Source organism: Coregonus lavaretus (assembly GCF_964263955.1).
Source record: "Coregonus lavaretus genome assembly, chromosome: 15".
In the NCBI taxonomy this organism is placed as follows: Eukaryota; Metazoa; Chordata; class Actinopteri; order Salmoniformes; family Salmonidae; genus Coregonus; species Coregonus lavaretus.
This window is the reverse complement of record NC_140002.1, coordinates 30,823,209-30,840,948: the sequence shown is the minus strand read 5'-3', so window position 1 is coordinate 30,840,948 and position 17,740 is coordinate 30,823,209. Positions and strand designations below refer to the sequence as shown.

Here is a 17,740-nt window from a genome sequence, read left to right as displayed (position 1 = left end):
GTGTGTGTGTGGCGTCAGTATGCATGTGTGCGCGTGTTATGTGTGTGTTGGGGTGTCAATGAAAGTATGTGTGAGTGTGTGCATAGATTCAGTGCAAGGGAGTTAGTGCAAAAAATAGCCATTTGATTAGCTATTTAGCAGTCTTATGGCTTGGGGGTAGAAGCTGTTCAGGGTCCTGTTGGTTCCAGACTTGGTGCACTGGTATCGCTTGCCGTGCGGTAGCAGAGAGAACAGTCTATGACTTGAGTGGCTGGAGTCCATGACAATTTTTTGGGCCTTCCTCTGACACTGCCTGGTATTGGAGGTCCTGGATGGTAGGGAGCTCAGCCCCAGTGATGTACTGGGCCGTACTCACCACGCTCTGCAGTGCCTTGCGGTCGGGTGCCTTGCAGTTGCCGTACCAAGCAGTGGTGCAGCCAGTCAAGATGCTCTCAATGGTGCAGCTGTAGAACTTTGAGGATCTGAGGGCCCATGCCAAATATTTTCAGCCTCCTGGGGGGGAAAAGGCGTTAATTCCTTAGTGATGTGGACACCAAGGAACTTAAAGCTCTCGACCCACTCCACTACAGCCCCATCGATGTGGATGGGGGCGTGCTCGCCCCTCCGTTTCCTGTTGTCCATGATCAGCTCCTTTGTCTTGCTGACTTTGAGCATTTCATGGCTATAGGTGTGAGTGCTACGGGGCGATAGTCATTTAGGCAGGTTATCTTGGCATTCTTCGGCATGGGGACTATGGTGGTCTACTTGAAACAAGAATTACAGACCATGTGTGGGCAGAACTGAAAAAGCGTGTGTGAAAAAAAGGTATCTTCACAGTCCCCAAGTCAAGAACAGACTCAGTACTTTGTTGAAGCACCTTTGGCAGCGATTACAGCCTTGAGTATTCTTGGGTATGACGCTACAAGCGTGGCACACCTGTATTTGGGGAGTTTCTCCCATTCTTCTCTGCAGATCCTCTCAAGGTCTATCAGGTTGGATGTGGAACGGTCTCTCCAGAGATGTTCGATTGGGTTCAAGTTCGGGCTCTGGCTGGGCCACTCGAAGACATTCAGACACTTGTCCCGAAGCCACTCCTGAGTTGTCTTGGCTGTGTGATTAGGGTCGTTGTCCTGTTGGAAGGTGAACCTTCGCCCCACTCTGAGGTCCTGAGCGCTCTGGAGCAGGTTTTCATCAAGGATCTCTCTGTACTTTGCGCCGTTCATCTTTCCCTTGATCCTGACTAGTCTCCCAGTCCCTGCCGCTGCAAAACATCCCCACAGCATGATGCTGCCACCACCATGCTTCACCGTAGGGATGGTGCCAGGTTTCCTCTAGACGTGACGCTTGGCAATCAGGCCAAAGAATTCAATCTTGGTTTCATCAGACCAGAGAATGTCGTTTCCAATGGTCTGAGAGTCCTTTAGGTGCCTTTTGGCAAACTCCAAGTGGGCTGTCATGTGCCTTTTAATGAGGAGTGGCTTCTTTCTGGTAACTCTACCATAAAGGCCTGATTGGTGGAGCGCTGCAGAGATGGTTGTCCTTCTGGAAGGTTCTCCCATCTCCACAGGCGAACTCTCGAAGTCTGAGTGACCATCGGGTTCTTGGTCACCTCCCTGACCAAGACCCTTCTCCCCCCGATTGCTCAGTTTGGAAGAGAGGAAGAGTCTTAGTGGTTCCAAACTAATTCAATTTAAGAATGATGGAGGCCACTGTGTTCTTGGGGATCATCAATGCTGCAGACATTTTTTGGTACCCTTCCCCAGATCTGTGCCTCGACACAATCCTGTCTTGGAGCTCTATTGACAATTCCTTCGACCTCATGGCTTGGTTTTTGGTCTGACATGCACTGTCAACTGTGGGACCTTATATAGACAGGTGTGTGTCTTTCCAACTCATGTCCAATCAATTGAATTTACCAATCAACTTGTAAACACATCTCAAGGATGATCAATGGAAACTGGATGCACCTGAGCTCAATTTCGAGTCTCATAGCAAAGGGTCTGAATACTTATGTAAATAAGGTATTTTAGCTTTTTATTTTTAATGAATTTGCTATAATTTCTAAAAAGCTGTTTTCGCTTTGTCATTATGGGATATTGTATGTAGATTGATGAGGAAAGAAATGTATTTAATCCATTTGAGAAAAAGGCTGTAACGTAACAAAATGTGGAAAAAGTCAAGGGATCTGAATACTTTTTGAATGCACTGTGTGTAGCGCCCCCTGGCAGTGTACAGAATTGGTATCATGACATACCAACAGTACAAAGTACAAACATTTCACATATACACTGAACAAAAATATAAACGCAACATGTAAAGTGTTGGTCCCATGTTTCATGAGCTGAAATAAATGATCCCACAAATGTTCCTTACGCACAAAAAGCTTATTTCTCTCAAATTATGTGCACAAATTTGTTTACATACCTGTTAGTGAGCATTTCTCCTTTGCCAAGATAATCCATCCACCTGACAGGTGTGGCATATCAAGAAGCGGATTAAACAGCATGATCATTAATTACACAGATGCACCTTGTGCTGGGGACAATAAAAGGCCACTAAGATGTGCAGTTGTGTCACACAACACAATGCCACAGATGTCTCAAGTTTTGAGGGAGTGTGCAATTGGCATGCTGACTGCAGGAATGTTCACCAGAGCGGTTGCCAGATAATTTTATGTTAATTTAAAACCACCTCCGTCGTTTTAGAGAATATGGCAGTATATCCAACCCGCCTCAACCGCAGACCACATGTAAAAATGCCAGCCCAGGACCTCCACATCCGGTTTCTGCACTTGCGGGATCGTCTGAGACCAGCCACCCGGACAGCTGATGAAACTGAGGAGTATTTCTGTCTGTAATAAAGCCCTTTTGTGGGGAAAAACTAATTCTGATTGGCTGGGCCTGGGAGGGCATAGGCCCTGCCCAGTCATGTGAAATCCATAGATTAGGGCCTAATGAATTTATTTGAATTGACTGATTTCCTTATATGAACTGTAACTCCGTAAAATTGTTGAATGTTGAATTTATATTTTTGTTCAGTATAAATACATACGTAGTAAATACCGAGTTCGCTACTATAAAGGACTCAACTGACAATTCATATTTACCCAAAATGTTATTTATTGGTTTCTTTGGGATTACTTCAAATATAACATTTGAGTAAACACCTGGTCTTTTCTGTACTGTAAAATAAAGTGCTACCGAGTCCCTTTGAACTGTAAAGAATGTCCTTAATACATAAAACCAAACATTCCTATGTAGCCATTCAACAGTCAATGTGAAGAGGAGATATGAAAACAAGTTTTGGATTTGATCTATTGAAAAGTTATTGTAACTAATGATCCTATAACAAGACAGTCACATCTTTAATGCTTCCGTAAGCAAATTAAGTTTCAGGTTATATAGTCACATCAGATGATTGAAAACATGTCGGATGTCAATGAAGGTATGGTGAGTTGATTGTTTCTGTCAAAAACATTACGCAGGTCTGCCTGTTCAGAATCAATATGAGGTTATTTCAAGTCAAGCTCGTACTTCGAAATAGACCAGGAAGAGAAGAGATATGGAATCATATTGCATCAACCACCCTGACTTTAAGAAACTCCAGAAGACCAAGTCAAAACAAGGATTTCTTATAGCATACCCTTAAAACTAGTGTCCCTCTATAAAACATGGTAATACGCACTTGATCTCCCATAACAATTTCAATAACAAGGATTTTTTTTTTAAACACTCAGTTAAAGAATCCACACTAAACAACAAAGAGAAACAAGACTTCTCTGTATTCACAAATTACTCTCTCAAAAGAGTATCGCTTAAATATAAAAACGGCAAAACTAAAATCTAAAATCAAAAAACCAAATGCACAGAAAAAAATGTATTCCTTTTTTGAAGGGATGGTTGGGGGTCTAGGATGTTGGGGTAAGGAGTAGTCTCTGGCACCTATACACTCAAACAGTGCTGGACAGTAAGTCCTTCAGTGAAATTCAAGGCTTGTCCTTTTGGGACTCTGCATCATCCTTCATCTTCTGTTCCTGCATGCGGGTCCGAGTGGAGCCTGAAAACAGAGACACAACCTTGAGTTTCATGGCATACATACAGAACAACAGATAGTTAACAGAAAGACAGACTACAGCAAAGTCTATTGGATTATAATGTTTGAAGGATGGTAAAAGAAAAGTAGAACTGATATAATACACGAAACTAAGAATGATGAAAGCAGAATTCAGGTAAATCCAGAAATTAACTTACCTATCTCTGCAAGTTTCTGTATCAGTCTGGAATCTTCCCCAGGTTTGCTGTGATGAGAAGAGCAAGAAGAGATCAGCAACCTATATTAACCATGCCTCACCTCTGCATGAACAAACATTCTGTAGCCTAGTATAACCAACATTAAAGCTAGCTAGCTCCTACCTCCCGTCAGCTTCGTCCTGTCCTTCTACGTCAAAGCGCAACCTCTTCAGGGGATTGGGGGCGGAGCTCATATCCAAACTCCTCTTCAAGGACCTATCACTGCTGTTCACCATCGCATTGATCTTCTGGAACTTATCAGAGGTCTGCAGTGGAAACAAGACAGAGAACATAATTTTAGTGCACTGGACACAATGTGTGTGCTGGCCCATTTTTGGAAATACTATTTTCTACTATGTTGATGAAAATGATCACTTACCCCAAACGATTCACCGATCGATACCAGGATTCTGTGGAGAACAAAACACGGGGGGAAAAATACAAAAATAATAATGATTCATATCATTAGAGAAATAAAACTAACATTTACTAATTGATAACGCTAAAATTGAACATGGACATTATCATAACAAAATAGGAGAAAGATTACACATTACATTTGCCAATATCTTTGCCCGTTTGGAACTGAAACGTCCAGATAATGAGATGTGCCTCCGCTATAAATCGGTTCATCACTAAGAGCATACAAAACAAGGTGTCCTACCAGTGAATCAGCCTGGTTCATTGGTGGTAGGGTACTGACCTGGTACGTGGGGTCATGACCCCTGGAGACATGCGCGTTGGGCTCTTCATGGGAGAGATATAGACGTTGTTGCTACCAGGCACTCTCAGGGGGGAGTTGGGGAACTTGTAGGGGCTGCGGGGGATGTGTGGGATGGGAGACAGTGTGGGGGGCTGGGGGATAGAGACCATAGTGAGTGTGTCAGTAGAGAATGCCAGAACATTAGGTAGGCAAGCATTTTGAACCTGCATGTGAGAGATCAGGACCATGTGAAGTATGTTATGGTGCCACATGGGGGTGCTGACTGTCTGTCTCACCCTGGGAGAGGCGTACTGCAGGATGTTGGTCTTCAGTTTCTGCATGAACACCAGGTTGTAGAAGACGATGATGGAGTCATACTGGCCCTCCCGGATTAACACGTGCTTAAATGTCTGCAAGAAAGACGGGGAGATGTTATGCATCTGTGGTAATCCTTCCTCTCATCTGACTTAATAAAGCATGCCACACTAGCCATTTGGAGCAAGTCCTTTTCAGTCCCTCATGTCTACACTAAAGCTCCACAGCAGGAGTAGATAGTTCGTATCCCTGTGTACTCACCTCTTGGTTGGTGTTGGGCATGTTCTTGTAAGCAGTGACGATGGTCTTGAAACGCAAGTCCACGTTCTTCACCTTGCATATGGCGTACATGGCCGACATCATCAACTGTTTGCGGAGAAAAAGCCACAGGTGTTAAGTTGTACATGATTATGTATAGAGTGTGTTTTGATTGCATGTCCAAATTGCATCAGAGTATGTGTGTGAACACTGTACAGTACCTGGTCCAGGTGGCGGTCTCTCATCAGTTCGTACTCATTCTGCAGTGTGTGCTGGAACAGAGTCCACATGATTGGCTCCAGCTCAGGGTGAGAGGTCAACAGTTGTGTGTACAGCATCTTCAGCCTCATGTAGGCCAGCCGGTACACTACAGGAAGAACACAGAAGGAGTTAGAAAGCAGGTTACAAAGACAGACAACCAGTCATACACAAACAAAACCCCACAGATGACAACTGTAGACCAACTACTATCTAGTGAAATCATACGTTTTTTGTAGAAGAGGCTGAGAGAGTTGGACTTGGGGTGCCTAGGGGTCTGATGGGATGCCGGGGTAGGGGGCTGAGAGGAGGGTGGGGCTGTAGATTCAGCGGCCGGCAGGGGACGGCTACTGGGGCGCACAGGAGAAAGATACCTGCCAGAGAGAGAAAAATAATATTAGGAAAACAATAGTACAAGCTTCAGTCATAACATTTTAGTCATTTAGCAGACGCTCTTATCCAGAGCGACTTACAGTTAGTGAGTGCATACATATTCATACTGGCCCCCCGTGGGAATCGAACCCACAACCCTGGTGTTGCAAACGCCATGCTCTACCAACTGAGCTACAGAGGGCCTACTCATAACAGTGAGATGGATCAGTGATGCATATTTATTTCTTAAACCACATTCTAAAAAAAGGTTAAATGGTCAATATCCTAGAGAGAACTTCAAAGATTTTCAACCTAACCTCTGACCAGTCTTTCCCAAAGCCCAGGGCTTTGATATCTGTTTCAGTTGGTCAGTGTTCATGTGGCCAGACAAGCCCATTACCCCCCACCCTGTTCACTTCACCCATTCACAGACTTAACATTCCACAACTACTTAGTTTCTGCTTTGTCAGGGCTCAGCAGAACAACTTTGATAACATGCATGTTGTTCATAAATGCAGTTACAAGAGGACAAGGCTGAACGTGTACAGTGCTTTTTTGTGAGCATTCAAGTGCAAGAGCATACCAATCCAGCTTTTTAACCTCAAATTGGTTGTTATCAATCCGTTGGCCAGAATTACAACACTTACGCAATTTGAGGTTAAAAAGCTGGACTGGTATGCTCTTGCACTTGAATGCTCACAAAAAAGCACTGTACACGTTCAGCCTTGTCCTTCCCAAGCCTGAAAGGGATGCCATTTGAAAAACAAACATTTACAGTGCATTCGGAAAGTATTCAGACCCTTTGACTTTTTCCACATTTTGTTACGTTACAGCCTTATTCTTAAATGGATTAAATTGTTTGTTTTTTCCCATCAATCTACACACAATACCCTATAATGACAAAGCAAAAATAGGTTTGTAGAAATTTTAGCTAATTTATAAAAATGTAAAAAACGGAAATATCACATTTACAGAAGTATTCAGACCCTTTACTCAGTACTTTGTTGAAGGACCTTTGGCAGAGATTACAGCCTTGAGTCTTCTTGGGTATTAGGTTGGATGGGAAGCGTCGCTACACAGCTATTTTCAGGTCTCTCCAGAGATGTTCGATCGGGTTCAAGTCCGGGCTCTGGCTGGGCCACTCAAGGACATTCAGAGACTTGTCCCGAAGCCACTCCTGTGTTGTCTTGGCTATGTGCTTAGGGTCGTTGACCTGTTGGAAGATGAACCTTCACCCCAGTCTGAGCGGTCTGGAGCAGGTTTTCATCAAGGATCTCTCTGTACTTTGCTCCGTTCATCTTTCCCTTGATCCTGACTAGTCTCCCAGTGCCTGCCCCTGAACAACAACCCCACAGCATGATGCTGCCACCACCATACTTCTCATGGTCTGAGAATCTTTAGGTGCCTTTTGGCAAACTCCAAGCGGGCTGTCATGTGCCTTTTACTGAGGAGTGGCTTCTGTCTGGCTACTCTACCATAAAGGCCTGATTGGTGGAGTGCTTGAGAGTTGGTTGTCCTTCTGGAAGGTTCTCCCATCTCCACAGAGGAACTCTGTCAGAGTGACCATCGGGTTCTTGGTCACCTCCCCTTCTCCCCCGATTGCTCAGTTTGGCCGGGCGGCCAGCTCTAGGAAGAGTCTTGGTGGTTCCAAACTTCTTCCATTTAATAATGATGGAGACCACTGTGTTCTTGGGGACCTTCAATGCTGCAGAAATGTTTTGGTTCTGGTACCCCAGATCTGTGCCTCGACACAATCTTGTCTCGGAGCTCTACGGACAATTCCGTTGACCTCATGGCTTGGTTTTTGGTCTGACATGCACTGTCAACTGTGGGACCTTATATAGACAGGTGTGTGCCTTTCAAAATCATGTCTAATCAATACCACAGGTGGACTCCAATCAAGTTGTATAAACATCTCAAGGATGATCAATGGAAACAGGATGCACCTGAGCTCAATTTTGAGTCTCATAGCAAAGGGTCTGAATACGTATGTAAATAAGGTATCTGTTTTCTATTTGTAATACATTTGCAAACATTTCTAAAACCTGTTTTTTCTTTGTCATTATGGGGTATTGCGTGTAGATTGATGAGGAAAACATTTTATTTAATCAATTTCAGAATAAGGCTGTAACTTAACAAAATGTGGAAAAGGGGAAGGCGTCTGAATACTTTCCGAATGCACTGTACTACATTTACATTTTAGTCATTTAGCAGACGCTCTTATCCAGAGCGACTTACAGTTAGTGAGTGCATACATAATTTTTATTTTATTTTTCATACTGGCCCCCTGTGGGAATCGAACCCACAACCCTGGCGTTGCAAGATCTTACTCCAGCTTTGTTTGCATGCTAACATTGTGACAAAACAACGGTCAATGAAAGGTTGTGAGTGTATGTGCCAATTAGGGTTAGGCGATATTACGATAGCATCATCTATTGACGATGATTGATTGACATCCATCGTCGATGATGACATTGAGATGTGACATACGATGGTTTAGCCAATTTGATCTTGACTGGCAGCACACAGCAGGGCAGCACACAAGTGACATTCCAAGTAATTTGCCTGTTACTATTTGCTATAGCCCATTTCAATAAATATGTTGTATACAGAACGCAAGAGAGAATTCCACCAAAGTCTCGCTCTTGCTCTCTGCTATAGCCTAAACCTATAAAAATAATTATAACGGACACTCCTTAACGATCTTGTTTTAGCAGTAAAAAAAACAAGAAAAGTAGCCTATAGTCCCTTCTCTCTCCATTCGATAGGGTATACATATGACTTTGGCTATAGGCTACACTTTCATAATTGTATGCATGGCTTTCTCACAATGAACCTAAGTTCAATCTCAAAAAGTTGTTTGAACAGCCTTAAAACATAAGGTAGCCAGGGGACTAGGGCTGACCCCAATTATTCGATTGGTCGATTGTTTGGTCAACAGGCTGTTGGTCTACCGAGATTTGTTTTTGTCGAGCAGCAGCAAATATATATATTTTTTATGGCACATGAGACACCCGTCTTATTCGCTCCCATCTCAGTGAACTAATCCATTGCGGAGGCAGAGACTAATCCACTGCAGAGGCAGCAGGGATGGCACAGTCCAAGAAGAAGGGGAGTGTGGCTGCACAATGCACTTCTCTCTCCAGAATGCGCTCTCTCCCGCCAATTTGGCATGTTCATTGTTTCATAACTTCAGTGTGAATTGTTTGCGTTTCATTTAACGTTAATTCCTAATATACAATGTTTGTTTGGTTACGGTAATGTCTGTTAATGCATTCAATATATTATTATTCAAATCTTTTACCGTTCTCATTGTCGGAGGGAGTGGACACGTTGTTTGCAGAGCGCACAACCTACGCTACACTTGTGAGAAACAAGTTTTGTTTTTTTCATTCCATTTATGAGTTCTGTCAATTTGTCATTGTCTTTTGTTTGGAGCTCTCCTGTCAATGTTGAGTAAGGACGCGCACCTGATTATGCATAGAAGTAGGCCTATAGGCTACCTGGCCATTTGGGGATCTGATAGTATTTCTGATTGGCTTAATGCACTACCACTAATGAGCCGTGGAGCTTCTCAAAGTAATGTTTTCTTCACCTCAAACAGCAAGCAAACAAAGTCTGTTTTTACATCCATTGAGAATGGCAATAGCTCCTCAATATTTTAGAAAAATCTTTCATTTCGATAAACATGTCATGCTCTGATCTAGTGGAAACGTCATAAATTAGGCTTACTTGATTACTTCTTATCCATTGCGCAAATAAACTACAGCGGTGTTGGTCCCGAGCTCATTGGCGCGGGAAACTGAGGGCCCAGAATATTTTATACAATGTTGCAAGGCGCTTCAGGCCGGGCCCAAGTTAATAGTTGATACAATGTTTCAAGTTTGTTGCAGACCGGCCATGCGTAGCCAATGTGATATATAGGATATTTATTTTTATCCGGATATTATCCATTTATTATCCAGTTCTGAAGACCGTAGACAGCTTCTATCCAGCCCATGATGTATAACCTAACTCACTATGACAACCCGTTCCTCAGACTGTCACTGCTCCATCATGTGACCGCCACACAGACACACAAACCTGTTCCATGCTGAAGCTCCTTCACCAGAAATGAATATAAGACAATATTTGACTGCACTTGGCCAATAGGGGGCGATACCATCGTAACTAGATTTAGAGAATGTCTAATCCAAATAGGAACAAACCGTCCCAAAGATGCTAAGAGAGTGAGGGGCAGTCAGTGGGAGTATGGGTCATACATTTCACTAACCTACATAAGTTGTTTTGACATAACATATAGCTACCATAACATAAACTATACACAAACTACCAAAGAAGGTTCAGAGACAATGAGGACTGGAGGCTACTCTCCTCTTAATAGGTCTCAATACTTTCCTGTATGAAGTCCCAGGCCCTCTTTTCCCTTCATCCTACCTACAAAGAATCCTAGAAAGAGGTGGACTACACAGTTTTGTCTGTGGTACACAGTTGTACCACAGTCACACCATAGGACTTGAGGAAGGTCGATGGTCTTGGCACTTCCAGTGAAAGGTTAAGATAATTACCAGGCGTTTATCCAACACCAGAGTGTGTAGCCTATAGTAAACACAACGGTGTGTCCTTTCTGACCTCATCTGCCCTGCATTTTGTAAAGCGTTGTATCCCACTCTTTTCTCAAGCAAATAAAACCTCAAAGCCAGGATGCTCTTTATGCAGGCTCTGATTCACTGGCCAATTTACATGTTTAAAATCACACAATCCAAATGACAAAGGGGCAGATGAATGGAACCATAAGTCTGGTTTAATCACATCACTTGTCGAGGCATTAGTCTAAAGCCACACACCTGGCATATAAAGTGCCTATAGAAAGTATACTCCCCCTTTCAAAATGAACACCTTTTGTTGCCTTATAGCCTGGAATTAAATGATTTTAATGCATTTCCCCCCCTCCCCCTTGCATTGATCTGCAAATCCTACCCCACAACTTCAAAGTGATGTTATTATTTATTTATTTTATTTTATAAATAAAAACTGAAATAGCTTGTGTCCACCCCCCTTGCAATAACAATCCTAAATTAGCTCAGGTGTAACCAGTCACCTTCAAAATCCCACGGCAAGTTAATTGGGCTCCACCTATGTTAAATTGTGGTGATTCACATGATTTCAGGATAAATTCAGCAGTTCCTGTAGGTTACCTATGCTGGGTAGTGAATTGCAAAGCAAACACTCAACCATGAGCAACAAGCAGCTTTCAAAAGAACTCCGGGACAAAGTTGTGGAAAGGCACAGATCAGAGGATGGGTATAAAAAGATTTCAAAAGGCCTTGAATTAAGAAGTGGAAGGTGTATGGCACCACCAAGACCCTGTCGTCCGTCAAAACTGGATGACCGAGCAAGTAGGAGACTGATCAGAGAGGCTACCAAGAGTCCAATGGCAACTTTGAAAGAGCGACAGCCTTTTATGGCCAAGACTGGTCAAAATGTGCATGTGACAATATCCCAAGCACTCCACAAATCTGGCATGTATTGTAGGGTGGAAAGAAGGAAGCCATTACTCAAGAAAGCCCACCTTGAATCCAGTTTGAAGTATGCAAAACAAAACAAAAAAAACACTGGAGCTTCTGTAGCCATTTGTCAAAAGGTTGTGTGGTCTGACGAAACTAAAATGGAACTTTTTGGCCTAAATGCAAAGCGTTATATTTGGCGCAAACCCAACACATCACCCAAAGAACCCAATCCCTACTGTGAAGCATGGTGGTGGCAGCATCATGATATGGGGATGTTTCTCATTGTCTCATCAGGATAGAAGGGAAAATGAATGGAGCAATGTACAGAAAGTTCCTTGAGGAAAACCTGCTGCCCTCTGCAAGAAAGCTGAAACTGGGACAGAAGTTCACCTTCCAGCATGACAACGACCCGAAGCGCACAGCCAAAGCTACAGTGGAGTAGCTAAGGAATAAAATGGTAAATGTCCTTGAGTAGCCCAGTCAGAGCCCCAACCTAAATCCAATCGAAAATGTGTGGCATGACTTGAAGATTGCTGTCCATTAAAGCTCCCCAAGGAACTTGACAGAGCTTGAACAGTTTTGTAAAGAAGAATGGTCAAATATTGCCACATCTAGGTGTGCAAAGGTAGTAGAGACCTATCCCAACAGCTGTAATTGCTGCCAAAGGTGCATCCACCAATTATTAACTCAGTGGGGTGGAGACTTATCCAATTACGATATTTCAGTTTTGTATATAAAAATAATAATAATTTATTCCACACACCAAGAAAAATCCCTTTAAAAGTGTTAGAGTATGGTGTGTAGATAAGTGGGAAAAATCATTTTTTAAATGCATGAAACTGAGGCTGACAAAATTTGAAAAAAGGTCACATTAACAGTCAGATAGTCTCCACAGACATCGTCATATTTGCCAATGGGGACTGTGAATAAGGTGTGTTATTGTCAGATGAGGGTGGGGACTTACAGGTCAGCTGCAGTGTGGTTGTGCTGTAGGGGCTGGTTGAGGGTGGCAGGGGGCTCAGCCTGCTCCACTGGACCCTCCTCACGGGTCCGTTTCAGCAGCTCAAACAGCGGAGAGTCCTGGGGAGAAACACACATGGAACAGCATTCATTAGACAGGCACTACAGCATTTCACAGAGGCACTACGAACACAACACCAAGTAATACCAATTTCATGGAACTTGTTCCTAAAGCTCATAATGTAATAATCAACACAGTGTACATTACACTATGTGCTAAAACGTTATTACATTATACCTTCAGCATATCTATTACATTATTGGCAATCTATTACATTATCAGCATTTATTACATTATAAATGAAAAGGTTATTACATTAAATCAGCAGCTATTACATTATTGGCATTTTATAACATTATCAGTTGCTACAGGGTTAACAACCCCTGTCCTCTGTTGCCACTGGTGATATTGGGTTTGACCTTTGGAACATGGACACTCCCTACGCCTCTTTGTATCAGATCTTATCAGACACACGTAATATTCAATTAAATCATATTCAATATTAATACCTGTACAAAAGGGTGTGTGTTTATGAAAGTAGGCCTACATAGTTATTTACGTTAAGACTTCACCAGGAACTTTATATCCAACACTTTCAGTAGTTCCCCGTGCTATATGCAATATAAAAGGGAGACAAACTTCCTGTGGCTGTTTGTCAAGCAGCATTTTGAGTCAAGATCAAAGGTATGACATTTATTGAACACTCACGTGCATGCCCACACATGCACACAAATAGAAGCATACAGCACGGCTCTGTATCGGAGTCAGTGAAAACCGCACCTAGTCCCCTGCCTCATCTCGTTAGTCTGCACGCTCAGGCTTGCCATCATTGGAACCTTGCCCTTCCTGCCGTTCTGAGGCAGCTTCTTTGCTGACGCCACTGACTCGTAAACAGCTCAAGAAAGTACACTGGGCTCTGGGGTTGACAGGAGAGTATGACTTAACTGTTTCCTTTCGGCAAGCAGAGCAGAGCCAACTGAAAACGTCCACTGTTTGGGGGTAGGATAGCTCTTAGATATCAAAACAAAACCCTACTTACATTTCATTGCATGATATAAATGTAATATTTTCATGAGATCCTGACAGAATGCTAAGGGCACAAAAAACAAGCTACACACCATATCTAGAGTTACTTCAGCCTGGGGATATAAAGGGTTAAAGCTTACATTTTCAAAACAACGTCAAGCTGAGAGAGCGAGAGAAAGTGAGAGAGAGAAAGTGAGCGAGAAAGAAAGAGCGAAACTGTAGGTGAGGGGGCCTACACAGCTAAAGCAGTCAGATGTGGGAGGGTCTTGGAGGCGTGGTGGCCTACTCCTCCCAGTGTGTAAGCAAGCAGTTGGTTAAGATTCAGTCTAAAGGTAGAGCCTCAGAACAGAAGACTGACTCCACTGAACTTAAGGCTGCATCACTGGTGGACAGGAAGGCTGCAGCAGAGCCCCTGTCAGTCTCCAAGTGTAGGGTCAGTAGGAGCACCATGTCCCCAGGGGCTGCAACAGGAAGAGGGCTGCCAGAGGCAAAGCAGGAGGCCGGGGGAGAGGGAGGGACCCAGAGGGGCAGCAGAGAGCCTCTCAGCTCACAGACCCGAGGAGAGGCACATGACTCCCCCCTCTTTCACTGGAGCAAGAAACACCACTGACTCTGGAGCGAGAGAAGAAACTCTCCAGACTCAGAGAAGCCAACCTCAAGGCTGTTCACAACAGAGGACCACAGGTCCATAGAACATAAAAACAGAACTGGGATCTTACAATTACGCAATATCTGGATACATCTTACTCCTGCCAATGGATTAACTGAGAGGACTGTTATCTTTTTGGATACAAGCACAGGTATTGACGGAGTTACTTGCTGTTCTTTTTAAAACCCTGGGCTTTCTGGAAAAACAAGTTGACTGTGGTATTTGCATGAGAACACATTCTTATGCTTAGAAACCATTGGATGGAATGAAAGTGATGGTAGGGGGTATATTTTTCCAGCTAGTGTACTTTTATGCTGGGGGATGAGGCTAACGCTTAACTGGAAAGTACATAGATAACATCAACTGATGTGTACCCCTGAAAGTAAGGAAACTTATTTTGTCCTCCATTCTTTGGAATTATCTTGTACAATTGATCGCTGCTTTCCACAGAAACTTTCCCATTGTTGTATTGACATTCATCAACACTCCCATCCTCCAAACCCTACAACACTCCTCCCTAAATATGTATAACAGCACTCTAGAGACTGATGGCATCAGTTATCTGGGCTTGAGCCAAAGCAACTTGAGCTGCATTAAGAGTGATGGCTTCAAGTACACCATGTACACCTCAGTCTTCAGCCTGGTCTTCATAGTTGGGCTGCTCTTCAACATGGTCGCAGTCTACATCTTTGCCTGCACGCTGAAGCTGCGCAACGAGACCACGACCTACATGATGAACCTGGTGGTGTCCGACCTGCTCTTCGTCCTCACCCTGCCCTTCAGGATCTTCTACTTCATCAACCGAGACTGGCCGTTCGGCAGGGTGCTCTGCCAGCTCTCAGTCTCCCTCTTCTACACCAACATGTACAGCAGCATCCTCTTCCTCACCTGCATCAGCGTGGACCGCTTCCTGGCCATCGTCCACCCATTCCGATCGCAGGCGCTGCGGACGAAACGGAACGCCAAGCTGGCCTGCTGTGCCGTGTGGGTGTTGGTGCTGTCTGGCAGCCTGCCGACGGGCTTCCTCCTCGACACCACCTCGCTCAGGAACGAAAACTCCAACTCCTCCGTCAACTACTGCTTCGAGAACTTCTCCAACAAGCAGTGGCAGTCCAGTCTGTCCAAGGTGGTTGTGTTTATTGAGACAGTGGGATTCCTGATTCCGTTGTTACTCAACGTCTTCTGCTCTGTCTCGGTCCTCCAAACGCTGCGCCAGCCCCAGGCCATCAACCGGGGCGGCCAACTCAACAAGACCAAGATCCTGAGGATGATCGTGGTTCATCTCCTCATCTTCTGCTTCTGCTTCATCCCTTATAACGTCAACCTGGTGTTCTACGCCCTGGTCCGCACCAAGCTCCTGAAAGGCTGCATTGTGGAGTCGGTGGTGAGGACCATCTACCCTATCACCCTCTGCATTGCGGTCACCAACTGCTGTTTCGACCCAGTCATCTACTACTTCACCTCCGAGACCATCCAGAACTCCATCAAACGGAAGTCGATGGCAATTCGCAACAACAATAAGATGTGCGTGGGGCTTCAGACAGATACGCTGAAGAGCCAGAGCACCATGCAGAACAACCTGACGACTCAGAGAGAAAAAGTATTTCACAATGAATCCACTGTGTGACGTCACCACCCGAAGGAGCCACTTTGATGACGCATCAGTGCAACATGATATGACATCAATATTTCAGATGACTCAATTGTTGGTGCAACATGCCCAGACTATCTAAAGCAAAAGATGGGAGATGGGTGGTCTGGAGTAGATTCTATAAGAACCATGGCATCACAGGAACACAGGAAGCAAACCCTTATGTGCGGTTGCATTAAGGGTACCCACTAAGTCCGTTGACTCAGCTCTGAGTGTTGTCGTGTTAAGGGCAATTCCAGGATAACAGTGACATTAACTAGGTTTCTATTCAATTGGCGAAATATTTATGCAAATACTCTAAAATCTGCACATTTTCCCACCAGTGATGCATTTCTACCAAACTAACTTGTTGCAGCAGTCAAGCAACGGTCATCGTGTCACCAGAATAAGAGCCGCGATATTTATTGGAAAGGAGCATCAAGATCAGTGTGCACTTTCACCACCCTGTGAAGTTCATCATTTATTTAATCTGTAGCCTAATAAACTGCATGGTTTCCTGAGTCGTAGTGGGAGGACCACACACCATATTATCGCGTGACTCCCAAGTTTACTTCGATATGATGGTTATTATATCAACATTTGCGCATAAAGGCGTTTCCACTGCCATTTCTCGTGTTAATCAGTTTTACCGACAGAAAAAGATACCACCATGTCGAACGAACAAACTATCGGCAGAATGACGGCACAAACACAAACCATCATTCTGTTACCAAACTTTGCATCTGCATGGTTCTTCAAGTAAATGTGTTTTTGTAAAATGTTCAGTGGAAATTGTTAAAAGTAGTCCTTGTGCATAGAGTTGTATGGTTTGTTTAACTTGGCAATCATTGTTTTTTGTTTGACATACATTTTAAAGTGACAAATATGAGTCTGTGGAATTGCCCTTAAGTATTGCATCAATAGCGGTGTTGGCTGTGAGGATTTGCCTACATGATACAGGTCTGGGGGGAAACCCTGGAGCGTGGTGCTACAGATTTGAACATTTACCCATAACACACTTTGTGACTTGTCAAACAGTGACTGAGGCGTCTAAATGTTGCTCTATTGAAAGACTTGATACCAGGCAGTGGTCAGTGTTTTACATGCAACTTTAAGTACAGAATATTGTACAATAAACTAAAATAATGAAATGACTTTATAGAGCAACACATTTTACTTGCACCCTCCCCCCCAACAGTGATGGTGCCTTCAATAAATAAAATGAAAGCAAACAAGTTCTCATCTGTTTTGTTGGGTCACCAGAAGTGAACAGATGGTGATAAATATGTATGATATTACCCAGGTTTACCTTTGCATGCCACATATTGATTTGTGGGCAATAAAGAGTGTGAGATATTTAGTGCATTTTACAAAGGCAGGTGGTTATCAGTCCTTCAGATTTATGAAACCGCCTCACTAGCGTAGCGATAACGTTCTCTCTTGCTCACATTAAATCATACAACTGAAAGACTAAATAGCTAGTGCACACAGAAACCACCTCAAACCATTGCCAAGCATGACAAAGAATGTCTGGCTAGCTAATGACAACTGAGTTAAGGAGGATTTGCTTGCTGTTGATACAGTTTATCACGGATGTGTTAAAGCATTGTTAAAGTTGAGTGTCACACCAAAACTAAATCTCGCCTTAGAGACCATAACATTGAGTTTAGGGGGTGAAACAAAAACAAAACTAGTAAGAAAGTAGATTTAAGCCTGATCTAATGTCTCTG

General features: G+C 43.6%; 2 protein-coding genes across 3 annotated transcripts in view; one reads left to right on the top strand and one right to left on the bottom strand.

The window, feature by feature from the left end:
- Positions 1–3,076: 3,076 nt before the first annotated feature.
- rb1 (retinoblastoma 1) overlaps positions 3,077–17,740 on the bottom strand; it is a 40,533-nt gene continuing 25,869 nt past the window's right edge. For both annotated transcript variants that reach the window (XM_084178414.1, XM_084178415.1), the window contains 10 exons: positions 12,649–12,764; positions 6,031–6,176; positions 5,766–5,911; positions 5,548–5,652; positions 5,268–5,381; positions 4,972–5,123; positions 4,648–4,678; positions 4,392–4,534; positions 4,230–4,276; positions 3,077–4,035 (listed from right to left, as the gene is read on the bottom strand). In XM_084178414.1, coding sequence (XP_084034540.1) covers positions 3,965–4,035; positions 4,230–4,276; positions 4,392–4,534; positions 4,648–4,678; positions 4,972–5,123; positions 5,268–5,381; positions 5,548–5,652; positions 5,766–5,911; positions 6,031–6,176; positions 12,649–12,764 — 1,071 coding nt within the window. In that variant the 3' untranslated portion in view covers positions 3,077–3,964. The remainder of the gene's footprint in view (positions 4,036–4,229; positions 4,277–4,391; positions 4,535–4,647; positions 4,679–4,971; positions 5,124–5,267; positions 5,382–5,547; positions 5,653–5,765; positions 5,912–6,030; positions 6,177–12,648; positions 12,765–17,740) is intronic.
- On the top strand, positions 14,211–17,215 carry LOC311142750 (lysophosphatidic acid receptor 6-like). Its single transcript, XM_084178416.1, has one exon. The coding sequence runs from the start codon at positions 14,904–14,906 to the stop codon at positions 16,005–16,007; it is 1,104 nt and encodes a 367-aa protein (XP_084034542.1). The 5' UTR covers positions 14,211–14,903; the 3' UTR covers positions 16,008–17,215.

Coding starts and splice junctions, on each gene's coding strand:
- LOC311142750 (XM_084178416.1), top strand. CDS start 14,904: ATGTATAACAGCACTCTAGAGACTGATGGCATCAGTTATCTGGGCTTG.